This window comes from Numida meleagris, chromosome 1 (genome assembly GCF_002078875.1).
Source record: "Numida meleagris isolate 19003 breed g44 Domestic line chromosome 1, NumMel1.0, whole genome shotgun sequence".
Classification (NCBI taxonomy): domain Eukaryota; kingdom Metazoa; phylum Chordata; class Aves; order Galliformes; family Numididae; genus Numida; species Numida meleagris.
The window spans coordinates 89,643,607-89,657,277 of record NC_034409.1 but is presented as its reverse complement, the minus strand read 5'-3'; the positions used below and the strand labels follow the sequence as shown (position 1 = coordinate 89,657,277).

The 13,671-nt window shown below is 40.7% G+C and overlaps 1 protein-coding gene across 6 annotated transcripts in view; it reads left to right on the top strand.

Moving 5' to 3' along the window:
- Positions 291 to 13,671, top strand: part of POU2F1 (POU class 2 homeobox 1) — a 97,250-nt gene continuing 83,869 nt past the window's right edge. For 2 of the 6 annotated variants that reach the window (XM_021402048.1, XM_021402065.1), the window contains exon 1: positions 12,897 to 13,287. In XM_021402048.1, coding sequence (XP_021257723.1) covers positions 13,179 to 13,287 — 109 coding nt within the window. In that variant the 5' untranslated portion in view covers positions 12,897 to 13,178. Of the gene's footprint in view, positions 1,830 to 12,896; positions 13,288 to 13,671 lie in introns of those variants that run through there. The other 4 variants (XM_021402041.1, XM_021402056.1, XM_021402013.1 and 1 more) reach the window with 4 other exon arrangements.

Genomic DNA, 13,671 nt, shown 5'->3' with positions numbered 1-13,671 from the left:
GTGTCATTGCCATTTGTCATATATTCTCATCACAAATGCATCTGCGAATTGTATAATACAGACACTTAAGGAAGCTTGAAATTATAGAGAAGTTGAGAAATCTGAATGTGTTTATGGCATGACTTGCTTCAGGTTTCATCAGCTCACTGCTTTCAGTTTTCTGAGTTTGTGGCAGTTGTATTGGCTGTATTTTGTGTATTAGGCTATATGCCTGTACACACAAGTAGTTATCACCAGAGGCTGTTCCTAAGGCTTAAAAAACAACAACAACAACAAAAAAAAAAAACAACACTTGGAAGGTAGAGAAATGATCACGCCTTTCATTAGCAGGGAATAGGTTGGTATGCTCAACAGTTTTCTTGTAGTATGTAGGCTGCAGTGGGCAGCTGATTCCTGAACAGGCTTCATTCTGTGACAGGTTGCTTAGGGATTTTCGTGACACTGTCATCCAAGTTGTGGCCATCATTCTTGGTTATGTGTATTAATATTAGGAGAACGCTGGAGACAAATGTAGTGGTCACAGCTGTCTACTAATTACCTGTATCTAAACTCCTCACCTCGTTTGCAGTCTGTGCTTTGTGTGTAGTCATTTGTTGTGACAGCTTTATGAAGTGTGGGTGCTGGACAGGCAGACTGCTTCAGTACTTCTGTCCTTTGCCTTCACTGCAATCAGCGTTCTTGATAGTAATAGAGAAAGTGTCCGACAGGCACGAAGCCAGGATAGAAATGTGGTTTAATTAATAACAAGGATGGTTCTGTTTTCATAGAAGCTGATGATCAGTGCATACTGGAACTCTGTACCCAGGTTGAGTCATTGCATATGGTTGTGCGAAAGTGTTGTTTGGTCCGGCAGAAATCTTATAGATTGTTTTTAAGAACAGTGGAGGTAGCAAATAAATATACTTCACTATATAGTGCGATTACTTGTTAAAATTTGTTTGGAAACGATTGCTTTGTTGCTTATCAACTCTTCAAGGCTGAACTGTGCAGCATTTGACATGGAATTACTATGTGATAGGAAAACTCTGGGGAGCAGCCACGAGAAAGGCCAGCTTAGAGGAAAAGGGTGAAGCTTTATTTCCATGCAGGCTGCTCGGTGGCCGCTCTCAGAGCCCTGCAGATTGCTGCACTGCATGTAGTGAGCATTACCAGTGCTGGAGGGCCCTGCTGGTGCAGCCCTTAAACAAAAGGAGGGCTGGGCTCTTGGTGTGCGGCGTGCTGGCTATCGCTTAGTTCTGCTGCGTGACAGTCTCACTTGCACTGGCTGCCCAGCTTAGAAAATGAATGTTTGTTTGTTTGTTGTCCCTGGGAGTTCTTGCCCCGCGTTTCCTATTGGAGCACAGGTGTGTTGTATATGGCTGCAGATGTATGCACGGGGAAAGGAAAGTACAAATAGAAAAATTATGAATACTGTGGAAGAAAAACATCACTTTTTCAATTAGGCCCTTTTCATCACGTGCGTACTTTACCAGGCCTCATTCTATGTGCCTGAGCGTTTAAAAGTCGCAAGCCAGGTGGACAAAACGAGGTATTGAAAAGGCAATTTACTTCCCGTACTATCTTATTTCCCGTGCCGCTGAATAGGTGTGTGTGAATAAGGAGGTTTCTTTTGTGGCGGCACAGGTGCGCGGTGGCTCTGCAGCAGGGGCAGGGCCGGTGCTTGAGACTAGCCAGTTGCCATGGAAACAATTATGATGTCACGAATTCAGGGCAGTGACTTCACTGCAGTCTACTCTATTCTCAGCTTTCCTCAGCTCTGGCACGGTGATAAGCGTCTCTGTGTGAACCCGAGGCTTGTTTATTCAGTAACAGCAACGCACGTGCTCCAGGTCTCTCAAATTAAACCTAATGGCTGCTTGCTATAAATTCACCCCCCAAACCTGGGATATTACGTCTGTATTTATCTCGATCTTTTTAGCTGTGTTAGCCTCAAAAGCTTTCTGATATGTTGGGAATGGGGAGGAAAATGCTTTTGTATCTAGCTGAGAGAAATGCTTGTACTTCTAAAACTGAAAATGGGAGCAGAGTAGTGACCTGTTATGTCTTCTCCCAGAAGAATTTGTTCAATTCTGGCTTGCCTTTCTTTGTCCTATTCTTTCCTGAAGCAGGTGAAATGTTTTCCTGGTCTCATTTAAGGGTTTGTTGACCTGCAGATTGTACCGGGAGACTTCCTGCCCGTCAGCCTTTGGAAATGGGCAGCTGTTTCTGCTCTCTGAGCACTTCCATTTGTCACTGCGTTGTGCACCTCCATTTCATTTTGCAGGTAGCAGTGCTGGCTGTGTCCGGCGCTGCGTTCTCTGTTGCATTCTGATAGTTGGAGAGAAATATTTAGCATTTTTCCCATGTTCATGAAGTGATGAGATTTCCAAATACAGCCACCAATAAAATGTGAATAAAAACATTGAGCTTAACTAGCGTGCTTTTAGTTTGTTGGCGTAACCAGATGTTTGTTTAGTGCTGGCTTAATGGCTTAACTCGGAGGCTGCCTGAAACTTCTAGCCTGTCAGACTTATGTTATCACTGTGTAGCACACAGCGTGTTAAAGTGGCGTGCCAGGTATATTTTTTTAACATCTTGCATTGGCAAGGGAAAGGTTCTTCACCTTTTGCTTTAGTTCAACGAAGGTGGTTTCTGTAGGACCGAAGTTTGTTGTTATTAGAAAGGCTTTCAGCACACTTACAAAAGGACAAAATGTAGGATGTGTGGATTTCTTCTCGTGGCTTACTACTGCGGTTATCATTTGCATTAAATTGTATTGAGCATCCATCCATTTATCTGAGGTTAGAATTAAATGACCTCTTCACATTTTTCTTCCTCCGAAGAAAGATGGAGACTTGAAATCATCCACCAGCAAATGGGAGAATGTCGCAGGCAGCCTGTAAGGAAGATGGAAAACAGATCTGGAAAATTAAAGTTGCAGTTGTCTCTGTAGACGAGAAAAAAAATACGCTGTGTAGCCTGTCATTTCTGATGAGCTTATCGTGGAAGTTGAATTCTGGCATGCTGCAACCAGAGTTAAAAATATGATTGAGGTGTTTTAGTAATAAGCTACTAATACAGAGCTGACTGCAAAATGCAGTTGCTGGTGCTATTGTTCCCATTACCTCCTTGCATATGTGCTGGTTTATGCTGGTAACAGTTGTGCTTAGTAGGTACTTTGTTTAATCAGCGTGTTATTGCCAAGATAGCTTGAATTAAAATCTCTAAATGTTTCTCTTAAAAATGCAGTCGTTTTTATCTGTGTAATGCCTGTTTTATTAATTTGAGAGTACTGATACAATTTGATTGCTAAACCTTTTGGTACTTAGATCTATGTGGTTCTCAGTGTAGCGCTTTGTAATTTAGCTGTTACATTTTTTTCTGTTCGTTTCTAAACACTGAGGTGTTGGAAGGAATAGAGCTTTCTTAATGATGAACTGGCATAACAGTACATGAAAAATTGCTAACTGAAAACCCAAACTTCTTAGTCACATGGAGATTAGATCATTCAGTTCCCAGCAGTGTTTGCCTGAGCTAGTGTTACATTTAGAAATAGCGCTGTGGCAGTTATTATCAGGCTGAATATACTTGAAATCTAAAGCTCTGGACTGCAGGTGCCTTGGCAGTGAAAATTCTCCTCATGTGAGGGGGGAGCATAGGAAGCTTTCTCGCTTGGGAGAAAATGATTACCTTACAAAAGTCTTGTGAAAAAAGAATGGAAACTTGGAATGGAAAAAGCAAAAAATCAGTTTTTACTGTGTGAGTGCCCATACTGTCCTTTATGAATGGGCAGGCTTATGACCTATCTGCAGTATATAGATCAGAAAGGAACCTGCTGCTGTTTCAAACTTCGCATTTAGGAGAATGGGGTGATGAGAGTCATGATGGGGAAGGAAGCAACACCCCCACCCTCTATTTTTTAATAATGGAATAAAACAGCATAAGCTGTCAGTGTTCTTTATTCCACTACAAATTCCTCTATGAGGACTAGTTGTGTTCTGGGACCCAGAAAAGAGGCAAACTAATTGAAAAAGCTGCATTTCAGCGTTGTTGATTCTAGCTGAGAATGCAGCATGAAAATGACCTTATACAAAGTATATATAATAATAGTTCATAATGTAAAGTACCAAATTTAGCATGCTTAGGTTCTCGACTCTGTATAAGCAATCTTGTAAGTTAGTACTAGTGCTGGTATTCCGTGAAAGAGAGTGGTAATGTTGGTGGAAGTATGGATGAGTAATTAGCTTGCACTTCGTGACACAGCAACTAAGAGCTAAGTTCGAGTTGGATTGTTCAGGGGCTAGGGCTACTGGCGATGATCGGCAGCTCTGAAGGCTTTTTCTTCGGATCTACAGCTCCAAAAGAATTTAGGTGAGATGAGCTAACATGCTCACGTGGGTTACTCTGCCTGCTTCGCAGCCCAGAGACAAATTTGGGTCAGAGTTGGGATGTATGAAAGAGGAGTTAACAGAAGAAAGCAAAGTCTTGATTGAGGGGCTGCTTGCTACCGCGGAAAGGTTAAAAGGCTGCAGATATCAGGGATGTGTTGTTTTGGGGGCTGTGCTTGGTAGAAAACTGAGTTTCTAAACTTGATCCTGTTTGGGGGTCCTCCTGACCTATTAACCTATCAACATGTCCATCTGTTCATGGTTTTGAATAGCAGGTGACCTTACCCAGAGGTCCTCTGCTAGGGAAGGCTCTGAACAACAGCACAGACACCCCTTCAGAGGTGCCTTGTCCTCTCATAATAAAACCTTTGTCTTTAGAGGCTTTTATTGGCTTCATAAATTGCTACGTGCTTTGCGAAGACCGATATAGAAAATTTGTTGTATAACCTTGCAAAGCAGTAAAGATTTGAAATTTGATGTTGTGCAGGCAATCGGGAGAATCTTCCTTAGTGCAGGGAAGCTGGCTGTAACAAGCACATTTCAAAGTTGTTATTGATGAGTTCTGACAAACGTTAATTGGGAACCTCGTGAGAATGTCCATGAGTTTGTGCATGGAGATGAAGGGTCCTCCCCACCCCTCGGACTGTTTTGGGGAGTGCTGTGGGATGCCAGGATGACATGGTTATCCTGGCCTCAGCAGGCTGCCTGGCTCACTTTTTTTTTCAGCTCTCATTCAGATTACCCGGCAGCCCTTGTGCTTTGCTATGATCAAACGATACAGCCCTCATGGAAAAATGTGCTGCTCAAAGCTCTGTGTGGCTCCTGTAGCTAACTTGATCTATACAATGGGAAATAGGAAAGCCTTTTTTATCTGATTAAACAGCCGACATTGGCATGAAATCTCCTTTTTAATATCAACTTGCTGGAAGTGCTATGACAATACAAATGGCTTTTTTTCATTGTTGGGAAAGCCAAAAAAGAAAAACCAAAACAAAAAGCCAACCAGCATTTCCTCGTTTCATGTATTACTGCTGGAGTGTTCTTTGACGTTCTTTGAGTTTAATCGTCAGGTATGATAGCGTGGTTCTTCTTTTTGACTTGCTATTAGCTGCCAGCATCCATGCTTCATGAGGATGTTTTCCTGTTGACCTCAGTTATTGTTTCTTCTTGCTTGCTGTATTTATGTTAAATGAATCGATAATAAAACGAAACGTGTTTCAGCAATAATCATTAAATTACAGATAATGAATCATCAGTTTAGGAAATTGCCGTGCCTGTTTTGAGCAGTGACACACCACTGTGTTTGTAGATTTGTGTGCAAGGTGCCTTTTCTGGAGAAAAAGGACATTCTTTATCAGATACCTGTCCTTTTGGCATTAAGTCATGATTTCACTGAAACAAATATCCTGCTAGCAGTTGAAGTACTGAGCTCCCGTGCGTCTTGTTTTTTGCCCAAAGCACAGTAAAAGGTACTGTACCTAAGGCAAAAAGCTGAAGAACCAAGCTATCCTAATATCACACTCAAATAGAAAGAAAAGGTGATGGTGATGTAGCCCTTGGGGATTTCCTAACTGTTACAGAAACTGTCTTAGAATAAACCATGTTCTGCGTTCAGAACTTCTCTTTAGGAAACTAATGTAAATCTTGGGAAATGCCTTGCTCATTGACACACGCGAATGATATCTTAGAAGCAAATATATATGTGATTAATAGGACAAAATTTGACTAAGATGTCCTTGTAAACCTGAACAAAATACCCAGCTAACCTGTTTGTATTTATTTTTAACAACTTTGAGTGCATTCCTAACTAATTTGAACCTACTGAGATGTGCCTACTGAGTCTGCAGTCAGAGGCAGAAGTGCTGAAGTTAGACATCTGTTCCAAAAAGTAGCCTTCAACAGGGCTCCTTGTGTACTCAGATTCCCATGCACAACAAGCACCGTGAGCTTTCCGTGATTAGTCTATAATCAGTATGATTGCAAATGAAAACCACTGGTAATGGCCTCACGTAAGGCGATGGCCGTGTAAGTTGACTCTGTTTAATAACGTTAGGTGATCCAATTTTTAAAGAACATTGAATTTGCTGGGAAGTGTGGGCTCCCTCTGTAGTAAACAGAAGGAAAGATTAATTTCAGTAATCTAACCATGGCTTTTATGATTAAGCTTGTTGCTTTGTTTTTTGCTTTTTCTAGTAAATTCTGGTTTTTGAGGCTTAGGAAAGGAGATATTTTTAGGCGCTTTTTTCTTAACATCTTGCTTAACCTTCTCTCCTTCCTCACCAAATGCACTCACATGCTTGCTTCTGCTGCAGCGTTATGGGCGGAGGAAAAGATGAGGGGAGAAGCGTAAAGACAGAGGAGCAAGTTATCAGAAGGTCTTCGTGAAATCTAAGGAAACAGGAGATAGATAAAGCAGGAAAAGAGTACTCCACATACGCTTCAGCCTGTAAGCGGTGCATCATGTGGGTGAACCTCACATGTGATGTAGCAGGTATGGAGAGATACTTGCTTTGTTGTAATTGCAAAGTGTTTTTGGAGTAAATGCTTCTTGAGAGAAAAGTCGCAATGTGAAGAAGAAATCTTAGAATCAGTGGACATGCTTTTTAGTTTTTTTTCCTTCAATGAGCTATTAATATATGCAATTTAAAAAAAGAAAAAAAAGGCGAGTAAGTGCAGCGTTCAAGCAGAGCAACCTCAAGATTTTAGGCAGTGATTGGCATTTGGCTGCCCAGGTTTGTGGTGTTTGCATTGGCCTCTGGTTATCATCCATTGGCTTCTTAGATAGCATTGAATGCGTAGGAAGAAAATGAAGCTGTTTACAGTAAACGGTGTATTTCATATGTAGGCAGAAAAAATTAATTATGGGCTAGAGATGATAAACATACAAGGCTGATTACCTAGTCAGACTGGAGAGAAGTATCCTTGAAGTGGTATCTTTACATAGTTGTCCACAGTGCTTCCTGCAGAGAAAAGAGCATTTATGGAAACATCATTGGTCTCAAAGAGAGTCACAAGGTTTCATATGTGATTTCTAAGGATGATTTCAGTTCTGAGAGCGTGTAGAGCATTGTGATTGTGGCACATCTTTTTCAAGCTGAAGGAATTCCCGTTACCATCATGTTTTACTAGGCGCACATATATTATGATAGTTCTTTGTCATATGTTCTTTAGAATGAAATCAAATCTAGAGACTGTTCAGCTCAACCGGTTGAACTCAGTGGTGTTTTGTTTTAATTTGTGCAATACCTGCACTAGAGAGGAAACGTACAGACCTGTTAGGAAGAACGTGGATGTCTCATATTTTCATTTCCCGAACCTTTGCCTGAGAAGCAATGTTGGATGTGTTTCTTTTTTATATTTAAAAGAGACATCGTGAACAGTTGATTGTTTAAATACTAAGATGATGTGCCACTGCAGTGGCTTTTTTCTCCTCATACCGCTTTCATTCAATAAGATGCGCATTTTTTCTATATAAATGAACTCATATTCAGTAGTGCAATTGATGAATTCCCCTCTTTCTTTCTTCCTGCTGTAACGCTGGCAAGCAGTTTAGTTCATCCAGGTGTCAGTGCTTTTAGCCGTGTGATCACAATTTCCTAATGAGGGGAGGAAACTGTAAGAACTGGTTTGAAATCACTTTTCAAGTTTCAAACAGAAAAAAAGAGGCAAAGCTATCTTAAAATTAACAGCTGGAATATTTTTTTCTTTATGGTATTTCAAAAGGGAAAGAATAGAGATGGAATTTTTTTTTTGCTCATATGAATGAAACCTTACACAGCTTTCCTCCCATTTTTCTCTCATGTTCAACCCCCCATTTTTATCATAGAAATGTAATTCCTCCTCTGACTTTCCTCTGCGGTTTGTTCTCTGTGACGCAAGCGTGCCTTGGTTGTCGCAGTCTCTGATTCTTTTCCTTTGAGTTTTGCTTACCTATTTTCCCATGTCTCGACTTATTTTTGGTAACGCTGCCATTGTTAATTAGTTTTAACTGTCTTTTCAGAGAGATTTCTTGCTTTGTGGGTGTGAAAGCAATGCAAATAGAATGCAAACATAAAGCCATGCCTAGCGGCTGCGGGGCGCTTAGCACAGAGCACTGCCTTCACAATAGCACTCCGCCCCAGCCCGTGAATAAAAAGCTTAAGTGAGATATGTATTGCTAGATTTCAGTTGTTTTTTTTGACTGGGGTGGCTGGGGAGGAGGGGAGGGATGGATCACGTTTAAATCATTATTTGAATGTTTTGCTGTGGGCTCCTTTTTGGTTTTTCTGTGAAAATGTTTCTACTAGCAGCGCTGGTAATTTTTTTCTTCTTTATTCCCATTTCTTGGGGGTTTGGGAGAGTTAACCACCCAGGCTTGCAGGATTTTCGAGCAAAAACTCTACCTGGAGCAACTAGCTCCTGTCATTGGCTCGTTTTCCTATGGTCATGGAGAGAAAGAAACAGTGCTAGATCAGAACACCTGGGCAAATTTGATGCTTGAAATGTGTTTTTCCTCTAAAAAGGATAAGCAAGGTGTGCTTCCAACTACAGGATGCTTGTGTCATGTTCCCAGGGATTAGTGAGGCTCCCTTGAACTGCAACATTGGGATATGGTGCTTCTGTTAGACAAGTCTGATTTTTGTGTGGTGAGTCATTGTGCAGTTAAGGCAGGTGATGGACTACATGTGTATAGACATTTTCCTAAGTATAGTATTTTGATTGCTTGAGCAGCAGCATTGATGTGTGTTCTACTTAACTGAGAGAGTAGGAAGTGTTTTGAAAGGAGAGTTGGGACAGGGTGCTGCCTAATACCTTGTGTAGCTTGTAGATGTGCAGTTTTCCTGGCGCAGGTTGGTCAGATAAGGATACATAGTGCTGTTACAGAGACTCAATGCAAAGAACATATTAGCCAGTCTTCTTGTTCTTTGATACATTTGTTTCCGTTCACTGTAATGCCCTAGGAGTTGAGAAGGTGGTCTAAGTTAAGGGTACTAAAAGCTTGTTTTGTATTTATAGTGGCCTAGCAAGAGAGTTTCTGCCCTTCCAAAGTCTCTGTAGGAATAGGCAGACTGTAAATGTATTACAACTCAGGACTGTAAGCTGACAGCACGATGCAGAACTGCAGTTGAGTGCCGGAAGTTAAACTTGTAGTAGAAGCAGATTTTCATGTGCTTTTGCTTTGAAATGAAGCATTCTGATATTTAAAACAGTAGTTGGGAACAACCTTTCCTGAGTTTTCAGATGAAGGCAGTTTGGTTGCTTTTCAGTTGCGTAGGGATTCAGAAGAAAAGAAGGACATCCTCTGCCTTCCCAAAATCATGAATGTGAAGCTAACTCTGGAAGAATGCCCTCTTCTCATTAGAGGAATCTGTCAGTATAGCAGACTTTAATTCGAGACAAAGCTGAATGGACACATGTTGAGAAATGATTAGGCACTTCTGAAATTTCTTTCTGAGGATCAACCTCTCGGTGCCTGCTGCTCTGTATCAAAGCTACTCTTAATACTGAAATGTGAAGGAGCCTAAATGAATACTATTTCTGAACTTGTGCAGATTGTTGGAGTATCTGCCGTTCTGGAGAAAGACTGCTCAGTCTTATACAATAAATATCTTACTTAAATGTGCTGTTTAATGGCAACCGAAGCCAAACTGTGTCACGAGGTAAAGAATTTTCCTTTTTATCATGTTGCCTAGTTCTGATTACTTTCTGTTCAGAATGGGGAGCCTGTTAGTGTGAAATTTAGCTTCAGCATCCTTCAGCACTGTGAAGCTAGCACGTCTAGTTCAGCGGCAGTACGAGGCACACGGTTGGTTTTCACCTGGAAGATAATATATTTTCAACTGTGGTATTTCAAATCAGTTTAATGACATTGTGAAACTAACAGAGGGTCTAGGAATGCTATCACAACTCATTCATAGTTAAAAACTTATTTTTGCATGTAGGCTATGGAGAGCAGCATGCGTGGTCATCAGGATTCTGATGAAATTTGATAGATGAGTGAAAGAATAACTGCTGGTACTTGGATGAATAAAGGTACTCGAAAGAATCCTTTGTAGAACCACAGAACAGTACTAGTCATGAGAAAAAGTTGGATTTTTCTTTTCCAAATCAGAAATGTGGTGCACTTCAGGAAATTTGCTGGAAGCTGGAAAATTCAGCCTTTCAAAGTATCATAGTAAACCAATGTTCTTAGCATTGTCTTTCTGCTTTCTCTGTCAGAGGCTTCCAGGTCTCTGAGCTTTGATTCTGGAGTCGGCAACTGAGAGGCACGGCCTATTACAGGAGTATCACAGCCCTTAGCATCTAGCCGTCACCACCAAATTTTAATTTTCCTGTTGTTTAGGGATAATTTTGTCTCTACTGAAATCCCTTGAGGGGGTTTGTTTCATAAGTGCTAGCAGGACTTTTTCCTTGAACAAAATTCCACCCCGAGGTGTTGCTGTTTCTTTGCTGCATTAAGGATACGTGCGTTTACTTTGCACATATTCAGCTGCAGCTATTTCATATACATAATGCAGTTGCTGTGAAAGGTTTTGGATGTTGTTGGTAAGTGAGCTAGGAAATGAGAAAACCAGTTCAATGTGGCAAGTATTAGGCTGTTAACTGGAAGGCAAAGAAATAAGATACAAAATACATATTAAATGGAGCAGCGATACTGTTTTGGCACCGACATGATACGTTGACACAGCAAGGAGAAGTTTGAAATGCTAGATTCCATAACAAAGCAAAACATGAAATAAAATAATGAAGTGTTGATTACGAAGTAAAATATTACTTAGCCTTAAGAAATTAGTATTACCCAAGTAAACCTTATCTCTTTCCCAGTGATAAAAGGTATTTCTAACGATGTGTGTCTCCATACACAAAGGTGTGTTCCTTTACTTTTCCTGCCAAAGAAACAGCAAGTGTCTTGAATTTAATTTTTAGATGCTGATTTTTGAGTCCTCAGTCTTTGTTATTCAGTATTCATTTTGTAGTTTTCACAGAGCATTATTCAAGCTGCGATAACCCTTTGCGGCATTTGGCTTTTATTGCACTGTCTCTTCAGCTTTCGGTGTTCTGATTGCTGTCATATATCTGCATTGTGGTATGCAGTTAGCTTTTCATAGTTCTTTTTGACTATTTTGGAGCTCACAGCACTTAAAGATCACAGTTGTAGTAATCTAGCACTGATGACGTTAGTCTTTTATTTTGAATTCTCAATGATAAGACCTAGTAGGAATAAAAAAACATGGCTACCGAGAAAGCTTTGACTGTACATTACGTCAGCCTCCTGAAAAGGAAATGACATATCAGATAGAAATTATTGTACCAGTGTGCTTTTTTTGACGGAATTAATAGTGAATGCTTTTAAAAGTATCCTTCATTATCAACCAAAATCATTTAATAGATGTGGATGTGAAAGTCACTAACAGTGCACTGCAGAAGGTAATCAGTTGTCAGAAGGACTTAGTGCACTCTTCTTAGGAGACTTTTGCGTAGTGCCTGGTATGGACTGCTGCTTTTGTAGAGCACTGATCATTTATCTGTGATATCTTAATCAGCTGCTGTAAAAATGAAGGTGATGCCAAATATTCACTCTTGCTGATTCAGTATAGTAAGACGAGATTGAATAAATTGAGAGGAAATGAGTCAATGTTTGTTTAAATACCCAGCCACGAATGGTGGCACTAAGCCCTGATGTGAGGGAAGTCCTTCCCCCTACTCTAGTTTCCTTTTAGTCTCCTGGCTTCTCTAAAACAAACATGAAGGGGGTTTTTAGTTGCCATGGAATTTGTGTGGTGTCAAGACAAGAGGTAGATAGACTCTTGTAATTTTAGAGGAGGTGTCAGGGATACATAGTTTTCTTGGTACAAAAAAAGTGCTATCAATACACAGTAAAGCAGTGCATAGTTTTTATTTTTTTTACTGTTTAACTGAAGCTTCTGGATTACACTGGAGCCATAAGTCTCAAGGCCGCTGTTTTTATAAGCTTGATTTGACTGTTTGTGATAAGGAAGCTGGTTCCTTGTTTTTCTGTTTTATCAGATACAGAAAGCTTAAGTAAATTTCTTGGCTGAGTTTGAGGCTACTTGACAGGTTGTCCTCAGAATGCACCAAGCCTTGCCTTGTTTTGAGGACAGAAGTGCTATCTAATCCTGTGTTTCTATAAGCAGAATGTACCCGTCTTCACTGTTCTAACAGTAACTTCTTTTTCCAAGAGCAGCAGCTGCTGTGGGAGAGGTGTTACAGAAGGCCGTAACCAAGAAAATTCTCCAAACCAAACAATAGTTTTGAAAACTGACATTGGTTTATTGCAGCACTGGGTGCGTAGGGATCTCTCCATCTAGTATGCATGCACCAGAGCTAGATCACCTTCATTCTATGCATTTAACATATGAATATTCATAGGGTTTCCATGAAGTTCCCGCCTATTCCCAGAATTGTCATACATATTAAAATCTATTGCTTTGCATGCACTGTTTAATTAAAGGATTCTTGCAAGGGGTCTTTGTTGGTCTCTCAGTTTGTCCGTATATGGTACCGATGTTGAGGTACGTCTCTTGCTCTTTGGTGCCTCCCCACAATGTTTACACAAAGGGGCCTGTGCTTTGAATGCTAACTAAATAGTTTAAGTCTCTGGTATCAGACCGATGGAGAAACCAAAACAGTGGAGGCCTTCCAGCCCACAGGCCTTGAATTGGAGCAGGGAACACTGATACAGCAGCTGCCCTGTGGACTCCTTCCTCAGTGACAGTAGCAAGTCTGTAAGAACATCCATCTAAGAAAAGCTGCTCAGGCAGCAGTTCCTTCTTGAAGAGCCATTCTTCCTTTCTGAAGAAGGTTGCAAAGATGGAAATAGCTGTTGACTGCTCATCAGACAGCTCTGTTTTCATACTGACTTTTGAATTGACAAATCTTAGAGGAAACTTAGAAGAAATAGAGGAGCAGCCTGATGTTGGTAAAGTATCACTGGAATGAAAAAATATTTGCCTAATTGCTTCCAGTTCTGGTTTGATTTCTGTAGACTCGTCCAGAGTTCATGGTTTGGTTTGACTGGGAAAAGGTATCAGAAGCTTAAAAAGAGGATAAGAATGTAGGGCTCTTATGATTGTGGTGTGGGTGGGGAGCTTTTGTTGTTTGCTTTTACTGTGGGTCTGGTATTGCCCTTAAGTCTGATGTATTTTAAACCCCCAAAACCAGAGCAATTACCTGGTTTTGGTAACATGGTTTCTGGAGATGTTCTCCGAAGGGTTCCCAAAAGATATGCGCAGTGAAGAGAAGGAAATAGTTGGAGATGAAATACATAATACGCATGGTCACTTTGAGGATGGAATGCCTCTAA